The 12,769-nt window shown below is 41.1% G+C and overlaps 1 protein-coding gene across 1 annotated transcript; it reads left to right on the plus strand.

The window, feature by feature from the left end:
- On the plus strand, window positions 1-6,996 carry LOC123774552 (small ribosomal subunit protein eS17). The gene is made up of 4 exons (XM_045768904.2): window positions 1-113; window positions 4,491-4,642; window positions 6,289-6,460; window positions 6,901-6,996. Exons 1-4 carry the CDS (start codon window positions 111-113, stop codon window positions 6,967-6,969), a joined length of 396 nt encoding a protein of 131 aa, XP_045624860.1. The 5' UTR covers window positions 1-110; the 3' UTR covers window positions 6,970-6,996.
- The last annotated feature ends 5,773 nt before the right edge of the window (window positions 6,997-12,769 follow it).

Below are 12,769 nucleotides of genomic sequence, written 5' to 3' on the forward strand. Positions count from 1 at the left end.
GCCATCTGTGGCGCGACCTCACAAGCAGCCTCCCGGTCCTTTCCAGGTCTGATCTCGCTGTGGTATTGGTCGTGCGCGAGGGTCTCTAAAGATCCAAGTAATCCGTCGAAATGGTAAGTTATATTCTATCAATTGTGTGCGTGTGTTGCTCTGGTGTTGTCCAGCATTACAGATCTTGCACGGACGGTTCCCCAAAGTGAACTGTGGGGAGATATTAGATGCTCTGTAAGCGGTGGTCTGGTCGTGCCGCCTTGTTGAAAATGTAAACAAACCCAGCTGGACCTACCCATTGGGAATATTTTATAGAAATATTTAAGGCTGCTAAAGCGTTTTGTTAGTCTATATTTGCTCTTGAAATCCAAAAGGTTTGAAAAAGATCGGTATTGGCGAAGCTAACTGGCTATTTAGTCTGAAAGTCACATGGTAAATTTTACGTCTTCCCTGAGAAATATATTGTACGGTATCATTTACCGTACCGTACATGGTAGATGAGAAACACCATCTACCGAGTGGTCCACGACGGTAGACACGAAACCTGCGCATAATAATGTTCTCATCACCGCATATCCGCAGGTTAAAAAAAAAATGGACCCACAAAGATATCTTGCTATGATAAAAAACTACTACCCCCCCCTTACAGCGTGCCTTGCCTAACTGAATAATTTTCTCTATAATATTGTGCAAGGTGTTAAACACCACTGGCTTGCCAATTGACTTTTGATACTAATGAATTAGATTGGGTAAAGAAGGCTTTGGAGATGGTGTGGAGGTGCTTTGGGTAGCCTTTGGGATCCTTGGGACTTTGTGGATAAGGGGAGATAAGTATTGCATCACTTGAACCACTTTCCAGTAGTTAATGTTAGTTATAGGGAGCTTGACGAGGCCTGAAGTTCTAAGCATTCTTCTCTTCTACACTTCTTGTAGGTAGAAATGACTTGACTGCTATACTTTTGTTGGAGAATGGACTAATTACAGGAATTGGCCCATCTGGCACCATGCTAGTGGTCAGTAAATGGTTGTGCTGTTGTATTGGTAGTTCATTGATCATTGAAGGACTTCATTTCTGCTTATTACCCAACATGAAACAAACATTACTGAGTTCTGGTAAGGTCAGCATTGATTGCAAACTGCTGAGCTTTCCAAATAATTGATTTTGGGTGCCACCTGTTTTTTTACTGGCATTTTTTTTATGATCAGCCCGTTAACTTCCTCTGAACACTTCAAATAGATTGCTGCTGCTACCAGACATGGTCATGGGAAAAATTATTAAAGTTGAGAAAAATGGCAGTATGTAGAAAAACAAAGGGGAAATAATTCCCCCTATATAAAGCCAAAGGTGGAATAACTAATACATTAATGCCAGAGTTGCCACAGTGGGCAACTCCAAGATTGGGCTAGATCCACTGGGCATGAAACAGACTGCCAGAGAAGGGGAAGCTATTAACAGGAAGATACTTAGATAACCTGTACCTGCAATTTAAAAAGGTTGCCGTGTCAAGACTTTTGCTAGCTGTAGACAGCTGCCTCAGTGACCATGACGCCCTGCCCCCCGGTGCGGGGAGTCTCCCTCTAACGTTCGCCTCTGTTTTCGTCGCCACTCCTCTCTCTACGGCCCATCACATCTACAGCTTTTGACTTTCTCCTCACCATCAACGCGTCTCCTTACATCTGTCCTGGTGCAGTCATCGGGAGGGTTACCCCTTCATGCAAACTGCACCTATTCTCAAGAAGAAGAAACCGCACTTTGCAAGGAACTTGTCAACAAATATCTAGGCTCCTATACTTTATTGGTAGGTAACAGATGACCTGCCTACCAAGGTCCACCTGCTCTAGTGAGGCTTTAAGCTGCTGATAACCTACACGTGTAACTGTGACGTCAAGAGGCCCAGCTACTTTGTGATTGCTTGATGTTCGACCCATATACAATTTGTTGCAAGATATATTTCCTTTGTTGGTAATATAATGTTTAACCCCTGCACTGTGCACCTGTTTTAGGCAAGAAATTTATGGTGCCGTTTTTACACTTGTTTATAAATGTTCGGCAAATATTAATGTCGGTTTCCACACTACCATTTTCATTTAAATTCAGTGATGAAGGCATTTAAAAACAATAAAATATGGCCTAATTAAAACAAAATTGCACAACCCTTAACATTAATGTAATCTGTGCAGTTAAGTGGTTAATGTAATTTCTTAATAAACAAAATACTACGTATAAAGTTCAGTAACTTGACTGCAAGACCCAAAATGTCTGATTTGTCCAAATTAAGTTATAAAAAACTTTAGTGGAATTGTCAAGGACATATTTTTGTATTTATAAATATTCAGGTAAAGTTAATGCCATAATGTTTCCAAACTCAACTATTTCAATTTCAAAACAAAAAGAAAACATTAAAAAACATTCAAATATAGCCTAATTAAAAAAAATAGCATAACTCTTGGTGCCTAAAAGCACTTTGTGCAGTGCAGTAGTTAAACACCTAACCTCTTATTTATTTTAATTTTTTTTTCAATCGCCACAAGGTTTTTTCCATTCCTTACCTTGCAGCAATTTAGAGAACAAACATCTCCACGGCCCAGTCACTGACCAGGCTTCCTGGTTGGTTGTCTAGACAACTAGACTGTTGGACGTGGCTGCTCATAGCCTGACGTATGAATCATAATGTAAACATGGCCAAACTGTGCTAATGTAATGTAAACATGTGATACTGTGCCACATGAAAGACTGATTAAAAAGATAGAGGCTCATGGTATTGGGGGTGATATATTAAACTGGATTAGGGCATGGCTATACCAAAGGAAACAGAGTTAGTATAAATGGAGTCAAGTCAGAGTGGGAAAATGTTGTAAGTGGAGTACCTCAAGGCTCTGTCCTGGGACCTTTGTTGTTTATAATATATATAAATGATTTAGATTCAGGTTTGAGTAGCAACATTTGCAAATTTGCCGATGATACGAAAATCGGTAGGGAAATTAATTCGGAGGAGGACTCGCTATCACTTCAAGTTGATCTAGATAGGGTTTTGAAATGGTCAAAGGATTGGCAGATGCAGTTTAATGCTGATAAATGTAAAGTTCTGAGGTTAGGTAATGATGATAAGAGTTAAAAGATACGAGCTAGATGGTGTTGAGATTGCGAAGTCGGATTGCGAAAGGGATCTGGGAGTTATGATTAGTAAGAATTTAAAACAAAAGGATCAATGCATAAATGTTCGTAATAAGGCAAATCGGACACTTGGATTTATTAATCGCAGCGTTAGTAACAAGACACCTGGTGTGGTTCTCAAGCTATATCTTGCTCTAGTTAGGCCCCATTTAGATTTTGCAGTTCAGTTTTGGTCGCCATATTATAGAATGGATATAAATTCACTTGAACGTGTCCAGCGTAGGATGACTAAGTTAATTCCCAAAATTAGAAATCTTTCATATGAAGAAAGATTAACAAAGCTTAAGTTGCATTCACTGGAAAGGCGAAGAGTTAGGGGTGACATGATAGAGGTTTACAAGTGGGTGAATGGACATAACAAAGGGGATATTAATAGGGTATTAAAAGTATCAACACAAGACAGAACGCGAAACAATGGGTATAAATTGGATAAGTTTAGATTTAGGAAAGACTTGGGTAAATACTGGTTCAGTAACAGGGTTGTTGATTTGTGGAACCAATTGCCGCGTAACATTGTGGAGGTGGGGTCCCTCGATTGTTTCAAGAATGGGTTGGACATGTATATGAGTGGGATTGGGTGGTTATAAATAGGAGCTGCCTTGTATGGGCCAATAGGCCTTCTGCAGTTGCCTTTGTTCTTATGTTCTAAACAAGGGCTCCTAGGTGCACAATCGACTTGTGCAGGGTGGATGGTCCAGGAGAATGGTCCAGGGTGGACCGAAACGTCGTCGTCCCTTCACCTTCTAGTGTGTGGTCTGGTCAACATTCAGCCACGTTATTGTGACTCATTGCCTGCAAGGGCTCCTAGCACTAAATCCCAGCATAATATCCAATTTGCCTTATTTTGAACATTAATACACTGATTTTTTACTTTAATTATGATAGTATCCAAGTTTTTTGCATTCAGATTTGACAATTTCAGCATTGCCTGGCAACAATACTGACAATACAGTTGATACAGTACAGTTACAGGGACTACAGTATAAGGTTTTTATCATAATATCCTAGCTTTGGAACTACATTTGTCATTATCTTTTTCGACTATTGCTGGTCCTATTTAGGTAGTTGCTAAACTGTTACTTCCTGAAGAGATTCCATTTTATAGCAATTGATAAATTTTTCTCATTTGCTCCTATGATGTAATGCAATGTTTTATAACATTCCCATAATTTTTTAAATGCAAAAAGCAAGCACAGTAAATAAACATGTAGTTATTTTTAATAAATGGTGCACAATACCACCAGTTTTCATTTATTATATTTCAATCCTTTATACTGAAAGAGAATTGGTAATATTAGAAATAAAAATTAAATTTGTCTTCCAGGGTCGTGTACGTACTAAAACGGTGAAGAAGGCAGCCCGTGTAATAATTGAGAAATATTACACACGTCTGGGTAGTGACTTTCACACAAATAAACGGATATGTGAGGAAATTGCAATTATTCCGTCGAAGCCCCTCCGCAACAAGATTGCAGGGTTAGTATATGCGGTTAGTACCCGCAATAGATTTTTGTGTAGGAACAGAAGTTTTTTGTTTTTAAATCTTGCTTGACTTGGCTTGATTAACAATATGTTCAGGACCAGATATGTATGTGTATACGAGACAGTATTAAAATGACTACTAGTATTAATATTATTCATAAAATAGGTTAGAGAGCATGAAGTGTCATTTACATGCCTGATATTGGTGGTACATATCCTTCCCAGTTTGGTGCTTTTTCGATGATTACTTACTTGCCTGATACCTGCACAACCGACATGATTAATTTGTATGAGTTCTGTATGCAGCTAATACTTTTGTCCTGTTATTGTGAAGCAGGGGTCATTATAAATGATGGTCACTGTATCCAATTCGTTATCTGGTGTTAAAATATCCAGTCCCCATAACCAAATGAATGTCTGATGGAAATGCTGTGCATGCCTGACTGACTGTACATATTGTACAGTGTTGTGATGCAGAGATCAAGTTTGTAATATCTTGAAAAGTATGAGGTTAACAGAAGCATTTATGGTCGAGCTTGTATGAATGGGCAGAGTATGGAAGCAGTATGGTGACGAGACAATACTGGGATGCCAGTATATATCGAATCCTCCAAGAGCTTCTACAATTGAGAAGTTGGTAACTTCATTGACCTGGAGCAACCAGAAAATAATAGCTCAAGGTGGGTCATGACAAATTACAGCGAGTTGTCTTGAAGATTGCCAAAGATGTTGCAGATGTGAAAAGACTTTGGATACTGGCTCGAGGATAAGTTAAGCCCACACTGAGCAGTCGAAAGGGCAACAATGGTGACATCTCTGTAACTGGTGGATCTGATCTCCCATTGACCCATGATGGTGGTGGAACTTGGTGATATTGGGTAGTGAACTCCACTAGCCTCAAATAAGGCTAATTTGAGAGCAAGTTGATCCCTAGAGACTTGGATTGCATGGAGGCTAAGATTGTACAGGGACTGGTGGGGAAGCCAGTCAAGGATTAAGTGAAAAGAACCAATGTAAATGAGAAAATATAATTTATTAAGCAGCGTTTTAACTCCCTAATCTTGTTCTGCCAATATGGTAGCTTCAAGTAAAGACTAGTGCATGATTTGTTGCAGATATATTGATATAAAATACATTTATAACAGCAGGCAATAGTGCTTGGAATTTGCCATCTCGATGCTACCCGTTTACATCCATCTCTTGCCACAGGCACTATACCAGTCTAAAAAAAAAAACTGAAGAATAAAACTGCGTACATGTTTCATATTTTTATTTCTGGTCCCTTAAATCATAAATGTGCAATTTTTTTAGCCTATTTTATATACACAAATGAAATTGTGGCGAGTTGACTGGTGAAAGATGAGTGGCACTCGACATCCCTCTTTTGCAGCTGCTCCACAGCTTCACACTTTCATCATAAATGACAAATATTACACGGTTTGTTTTGAGCTATAAAAGCAAGCAGCCAATTTTAATTGGCCAGCCTTCCAGAGTTCTGTCATTCACTAGGTTGTACAAAGCCATACGAACTGTCATAAAGCAAGATATGATAAAGGTGTAAGGTTAATGCATTGGTTGACCTGTGATATTTACTGTAAATACTTTTTTTAAATGCATAATTCAATTTGGTGGTGATGCAGGTTTGTCACCCACTTGATGAAGCGCATCCAGCGTGGCCCAGTACGTGGGATCTCCATTAAGCTCCAGGAGGAGGAGCGAGAGCGTAGGGACAACTATGTGCCAGAAGTGTCTGCCCTGGAACAAGGCATCATTGAGGTTGATGCCGACACGAAGGAAATGTTGAAATTGATGGTATGTTTACCTTGTGATGGCTTTAGTACGGTTTCATAGTAGTTTAATTTTCAACTTTCTAAATCAACTGTCATAAACTTGTTTAAATCTTCAAAAAAGTAAGGTTAGTTGCAAATGGGGCCTTTATTTTGTAGTAAAGGTTTTCCTGCTTTCTATTCAGACAGGTAAATAAGCAACAACTTAAAATTTTCTTTTGAAATAGTTCCCTTGATATTTACATGCTTTAGTAAGATGCTGTAATTAGTATATACAAGCATAAGCCTGGGTGGGGGTTCATTTAAGTTAAGTTTACAAACTAGGTCATATGCTGCACATTATTCAATTAGATTAACCTATCATTGTATTGTATTTGGTCAAACATGTGAAAGACTTGCATAAATTTATGATAACTTAATCCTGAAATTTTCAGTAGACTTGTATTTGCATTTTGTGTTTTGCAGGACTTCGACAAAGTCGCTGGACTGCAGGTGACTCAGCCCATCCCGTCTTCATATGGTGGCCGGCGATAATTTTTAAATAAATGCATTCAAAGTAAATGCCGACTTTATGAAACCTTGATTTGTTTCTCTATGCTAATATTAGTGGTTGCAAATAAGTGCTTGAAAATGAGAATTGTGGATAAGTTTGACTACAGGTTGAACTATTAGATCTGTAAATCAGAGTAAAAAAAATTTTGGGATGAATATTCCTGGTTGCATCGACTTAGTTTGCATAATTAGTTGACATTTTAATTAAAAATTGCCTTGGTAAGCAATAAAATTCTTTGCAGGGCATAGAAAAATAAGAATAGACAAAGTACTGCACTTACTGGCTAAGCATGTCACAGGTCACAAATGTTGCAAATTTTCACTGCACCATCCTGACCTTCCAACCCTTCCGGTTGGGACTCGTATGTCTTGTCGCTTCAGGATTGAGATCATTACTTACGAGGTCTCTGCAGTTGCTTTTGCCAGGCTTTGGCTGTTGCCTCTGGTAGGCCCTGTTCTTTCATCTCCATCCTTTCTTTTTGGATGTCTTGAATATAGGCCTCCCTTTCTGTTTGTATTAGCAATGTCTTCTCGCATCATTCCATCCTTACTGCCGGGTCCCATTTGTAGAGCCGGTCGGCCGAGCGGACAGCACGCTGGACTTGTGATCCTGGGTTCGATCCCAGGCGCCGGCGAGAAACATTGGGCAGAGTTTCTTTCACCCTATGCCCCTGTTACCTAGCAGTAAAATAGGTACCTGGGTGTTAGTCAGCTGTCACAGGCTGCTTCCTGGGGGTGGAGGCCTGGTCGAGGACCGGGCCGCGGGGACACTAAAAAGCCCCGAAATCATCTCAAGATAACCCCAAGGTAGACTGATCCACATGGTAAGAGGCTTCTATCCCTCTTACTAAGTGCCTTTTTCTTGAACATTTATCTTCACACAAATTGTCTTGGATACCATGATCTTTTGGACCAAAGCCCTGTGCCAACTAAACCCCCCCCCCCCCAGGCCAGCATCTTCATGGCTGAACTGTGTGCAATGTTGTATGAATGCTCTGTCAACTGCTTTTGTTACCAGTGGTGTATTGGTTGACTTGGTGCTCTCCTGGCTCTAGTCATTTAATCCTATGCACCCTGCAATTGGTGAAATCCAATATTTGCCATTTTTCTTCTAAAGGCATTTAAGCAAGTTTAGTGTTCCCAGCCATATTGGTATTCCCTCAACTGAGTGCAGGCACTGTTGCTAAGGAGGCTATCTGCACTATTTCCAGAACAAGCATTATTTACATTGTCATTCCTTGATGTGTTCAGTGGCAGGATTATTGGTCTTGTTATTGTGCACTCTTTAAAGGATAGTCTGTCCCCTTGGTCTCTTACCACTGTAACAGGCAGTGTGGGAAAACGGCTGTGGCGAAGTTATATATTGGCAATACACTGCTCACTGGCATTTAATAGAATGCTGCCCTGTCCCTTAGTTATGCATCTTGAATATCTTGGTTTTCAGGATGTTGGCGAGTCTGCCTGATTGTCCCTTAGTCACTTGAATTATAGAAATGAACTATTTCAATGATGTGAAAGCAATTTCTGAACTTTTGCTCTTATATTGGCATTCCTGGTGGTATTTAGTGCTTTTTGAATATCCTGCGACTTTGATGGTGCTAGTCTTCCCAGCTTCATGCCTTCTTTTGATGACCAACTTAGGTGAGTAACTTAACTTCAATTGTACAATATGCACATTGCAGACATGTGCATTTAGAAGCATGTCATTTTTGCAGTAACAAAAATTAGGGGCTCGGTAGAGGCATTCATTAAACCAGTTTTTTTTTCAGCCTGCAGTAGTCTAATTTTTGGTCGGCTGCTGCTCTTGGAGGTTTGGGCATTTCTAGGCAGGCTTCCTCTCCTCAAATTACTTTGGAATGGGTGACTTCGAGGGTGGAAAAGAAAACAGTCCCATGGTGGAGTTTCCCGCCTCTTCCCAGTCCCAAAATGGGACTTGCCAGACCTCTGGTTCATCTTCGACCTTTCATGGTTGAATCAGTTTGTTCCTTGCTACCCTGTTTTACTACCTTGTCCCAGGGCCATCTCATTCTCAAGGTAACTGCTTGGACGCATATTGGCACATCTCTCTACATCCGAGGTTCAGGGATTCGCTAGGGTTTGTTGTGGAGCAGCATGCTTGCCACATTTGTCCTGTTTGGGCCATATTAGGCTCCTGGTGTGTTCACACACTTTGCTTGTTGTGGCTCATCTTTGATGGGGGTTTGGGTTTTGGCTTATCTTGACTGGCTGGTATGGGCTTCCAGCTTGCCATGTTTGAGCTTCCAGTGAACTGGCAAAAGTCCCAGTTGGTTGTCCTGGGTTTGAACTTTGATGGGCTTTGTTTGATTGATGGCGTTTCTTTCACTACCTCCTGCAGCCTTGACCCAGCTCAGTCTGTCATTAGTCAGCCTTGAGTGACTCGGTGGTTGTGCAGGAGCCAGCCCTTTGCCTGCCTCACGTGTTCCCTGGGTAAGGTTTGACTTTGGCAGCTGTTCCATTTCTCCATGGCAGCCCCTTTGCAACCAATGCTATTTTGGTGTGCGGACTGTTGACCGTTTTGGCTACTTGGTCCCCAACTACTTTAGGGTTTGGTTCCTTGGTTTCTTCTTCCACCCTCTTCCTTCCACCCTCATGCCCGAAACGCTTTGCGTAATAGTGGCTTTAGGCATTGTATGTACTAGCTCTACCTATAAGTCTACCAATCCTTGTAAAAATTTATTGTATGTATGTACCTTACCTAAATAAAATTGTATTGTATTGTATTGTATACTTATTGACCCTTTCCTCGGCTATGGGTTGGGGCTTTGTGACCCGTGCTCAGAAAGCCAGCCAGCCAGGACTACTCTGGTCTTTCCTCATTTATCGGGCTCACAGTATGGTTTACGAGTTTGCAGCCATGTGGCATGCGCTGTAGAATTTTCAGATTCCTGCGGACTACCTTACCTACCTACCTACCTACCTTGTCGCTTTCAGGGATTAAAAAACACTTTTCTGCCCCCTACACTTGGATGTACGGGCGGTTTATTTAAGCACTTGTGGGGTCGCGTCGTACATTTACGGGCCGTGTTATAGTGGGTATATACTACTCGATCGACTTGGGGTTTGTATGAATGTTTGCCATTAAATTTCCGTTTTCTCTAATAGGCACAGTGCCTATTTGAGAAAACGGCATTGTATTGTAACTTAGAGGAGAGACTATTGAGTTGGTGACACAACGAGGGTAATCGCCCACTTCACTCACACTTGTGTTGGCCGCGATCATGATTCTACATTTATATGCATATGTCTGTGTAGAGAATTTTATTGCGAGTTCAGTGATATAGAATTTAACGTAGGACTAATGTGGAGCTGACAACAAACAAAAGAGTATGAACATTTTGTAGCTGTTTGGGCGTACGGCGAGTGATCTACGTTTTTATTTATTTCGTGGTGGAATAGCTAATGCTTTGGTTACATTTTATACATATGATCTTGTAGAGAATTTTATTGCCAACACATTGATACCAAAAGGAAATACGTAGCCCGAGAATTGGTGTCAGGAGAGTGAAAAGATTACACACTGGTGCTTACGCTCATGAGAAAAAAACGCCGCGCGAACAATGAGCAGATTTTTTTCGCGGGTACCGGGTGCATCAAAGTGTTTAATAGCCCCATGGCCCGGCCTCCGACCAGGCTTTCAGATTGGTTGTGGCTGCTCGCAGCCTGGTTGATTAGGTGTTCTTTCTTGGACGTTGTGAGAGGCCAGCCAATTATGCCCCTTATGTGTAATGCGTGTTGAAAAGTCTTGGGCCCCTTGTTGGAGTTCTCAGAGTCTGCTTTTCAACGGATATTTTGCACATCCTGTCATGCCTACTGGTTTCGTGTCATTTGGAACCAGTCCCACTAACATCTTCCACGTGTAGATTATTATGCATCTTGTCTGCACTCTTAAGAGATTAGATTTAGAACTTTTAATCGGTTCCAATAATAAAGATGTCGAGTGGATTCTAGTGGTAAAGGATCTTTGTGCACACACTCTAGGTCAGTAATTTCTCTGGCGCTGAATGGGGCTGTTAGTGTGCAGCAATATTACACCCTAGAGTGTACTAGTGTCTTGAAAAGTATCACTGGTATGGTGTTCCTTGTTTGGAAGGTCTGGGTGGACAGCACTTCGGATTCGTAGTCCTGAGGTTCCGGGTTCGATACCCGGTGGAGGCGGAGACAAATGGGCAAAATGTTTTTCACCCTGATGCCTGTTACCTAGCAGTAAATTGGTACCTGGGAGTTAGATGGCTGCTCCTGGGGTGTGTGTAACAGAGGCCTGGTCGAGGACCGGGCCGCGGGGATGCTAAGCCCCGAAATCCTCTCCAGATAACCTTGTTATCCAACCTGTCATTTTTCTTGCCGTTGTGACAGCTACTTTGTGTCCTGTAAAGGCAAGGTCTTCTGACATGATTACTCCTAGATCCTTCATATTGTTGTTTAGTTCTACAGTGTGATTTGACTTTTGTGGTTTCCATTTTAGTTTTTCCATTGTGCTGGAACGTATTTTCATTAATCATTATTATGTGGCTCATTGAAAGACCCAGTTTACATCAAATTGGAGGTTTGCCATGTCCTCTATATTGTTGACTCTTATGGAAATTGTAGTGTCATCTGCAAATGATAAAGTACTGTAGTTTGTATTCGTGTCTGCCTGATATTAGGGATGAGAAAAAGTATCAGAGGAAGTACGATACCTTGAAGGACTGAGCTTTTCACAGTAGATCTGGATTTTACTGTGTTGACTATTATACTCTGCATTATGTTAGGAAGTTAAAGATTCATCTTCCTACTTTGCCAGTACAGTAATTCTTTTTGCATGCATTTTGTGCACAGTAACACCATGGTCACATTTGTCAAAAGTCTGTTATTATGTATATTCTGCATTTTGCTTCTCTTCATGGCACCTAAGGTCATGTCATGGTGATCTAGAAATTGAGAGGCAGGAGCTCTGTTCTGAACCAGTGTTGTGTGGGGTTATGTAGGGTTACATGTGATTTGTAATCTTACTATTTTGCACTCTTTTGAAAGATTTTTATCATGTGTGAAGTTAGAATTATTGGTCTATAATTTTTTTCATCTTTACTACCTCATTTGTGAAGTGGCATGATCTCTGCTGTTTTAAGTATACTGTACAGCACCAGGGATGACACCAGTATCTAGGCTTGGTCTCCAAAAGATGTTTAGGTCCTGTGATAAGTGGTGTTATTCACTACTTAAGAAAACTTTGCTTTGAGAAAGCACTGAGCTTGAGCATGGCTCTGTGCTCCAGCTGTATTTAGACTTTCCCTGTGGTTCAATGTCAAACGGGGGCAGCTCGCTTCAGTTTCTATCTCTAGGGGGGTCGGTTCTGAGCACCATTCATGTCCAGGAAGTGTCCAACATTTTTGTAGACGGTCTATCCTGGTTCCTTCCTGTCTCCACAGAATAAACCGTTGATGCCATCTCTTTTCTGTGGCTCTGTGAGAGGTTCCAGTGCCCAGACGTAGACCTCTGTATCAGCATGGTCTGAGCATTTTCCCATATGCGACACCATTCCCAGATTGTGAGGCCTTTACTGTTTGGTTGGACTGGTATAAGTGGGGGTTCTTGTACCTTTTTCCTGGTCTGGCCGCTGGATGTAATGGACTCGAGTCGAGGACGGGTTGTGTGTGTAAACCGTTTTTCATTCATTCATACACGGGAGGTTTGGCGGGTGCATGGAATCACTTTTGGGTTATTGTTTGGAGGACGGTCTGCTTAGTCACTGGATCGTGTTTTAAGGTTAGAAATACTGTATATA

The sequence above is a fragment of the Procambarus clarkii genome, chromosome 51, assembly GCF_040958095.1.
Source record: "Procambarus clarkii isolate CNS0578487 chromosome 51, FALCON_Pclarkii_2.0, whole genome shotgun sequence".
Classification (NCBI taxonomy): Eukaryota; Metazoa; Arthropoda; class Malacostraca; order Decapoda; family Cambaridae; genus Procambarus; species Procambarus clarkii.

Excerpts from the sequence above, each read along its gene's own strand:
- LOC123774552 (XM_045768904.2), top strand. Across the intron at positions 4,643-6,288 it reads CTCCGCAACAAGATTGCAGG|GTTTGTCACCCACTTGATGA; the intron begins GTTAGTATATGC and ends GTGGTGATGCAG. Across the intron at positions 6,461-6,900 it reads AGGAAATGTTGAAATTGATG|GACTTCGACAAAGTCGCTGG; the intron begins GTATGTTTACCT and ends TGTGTTTTGCAG.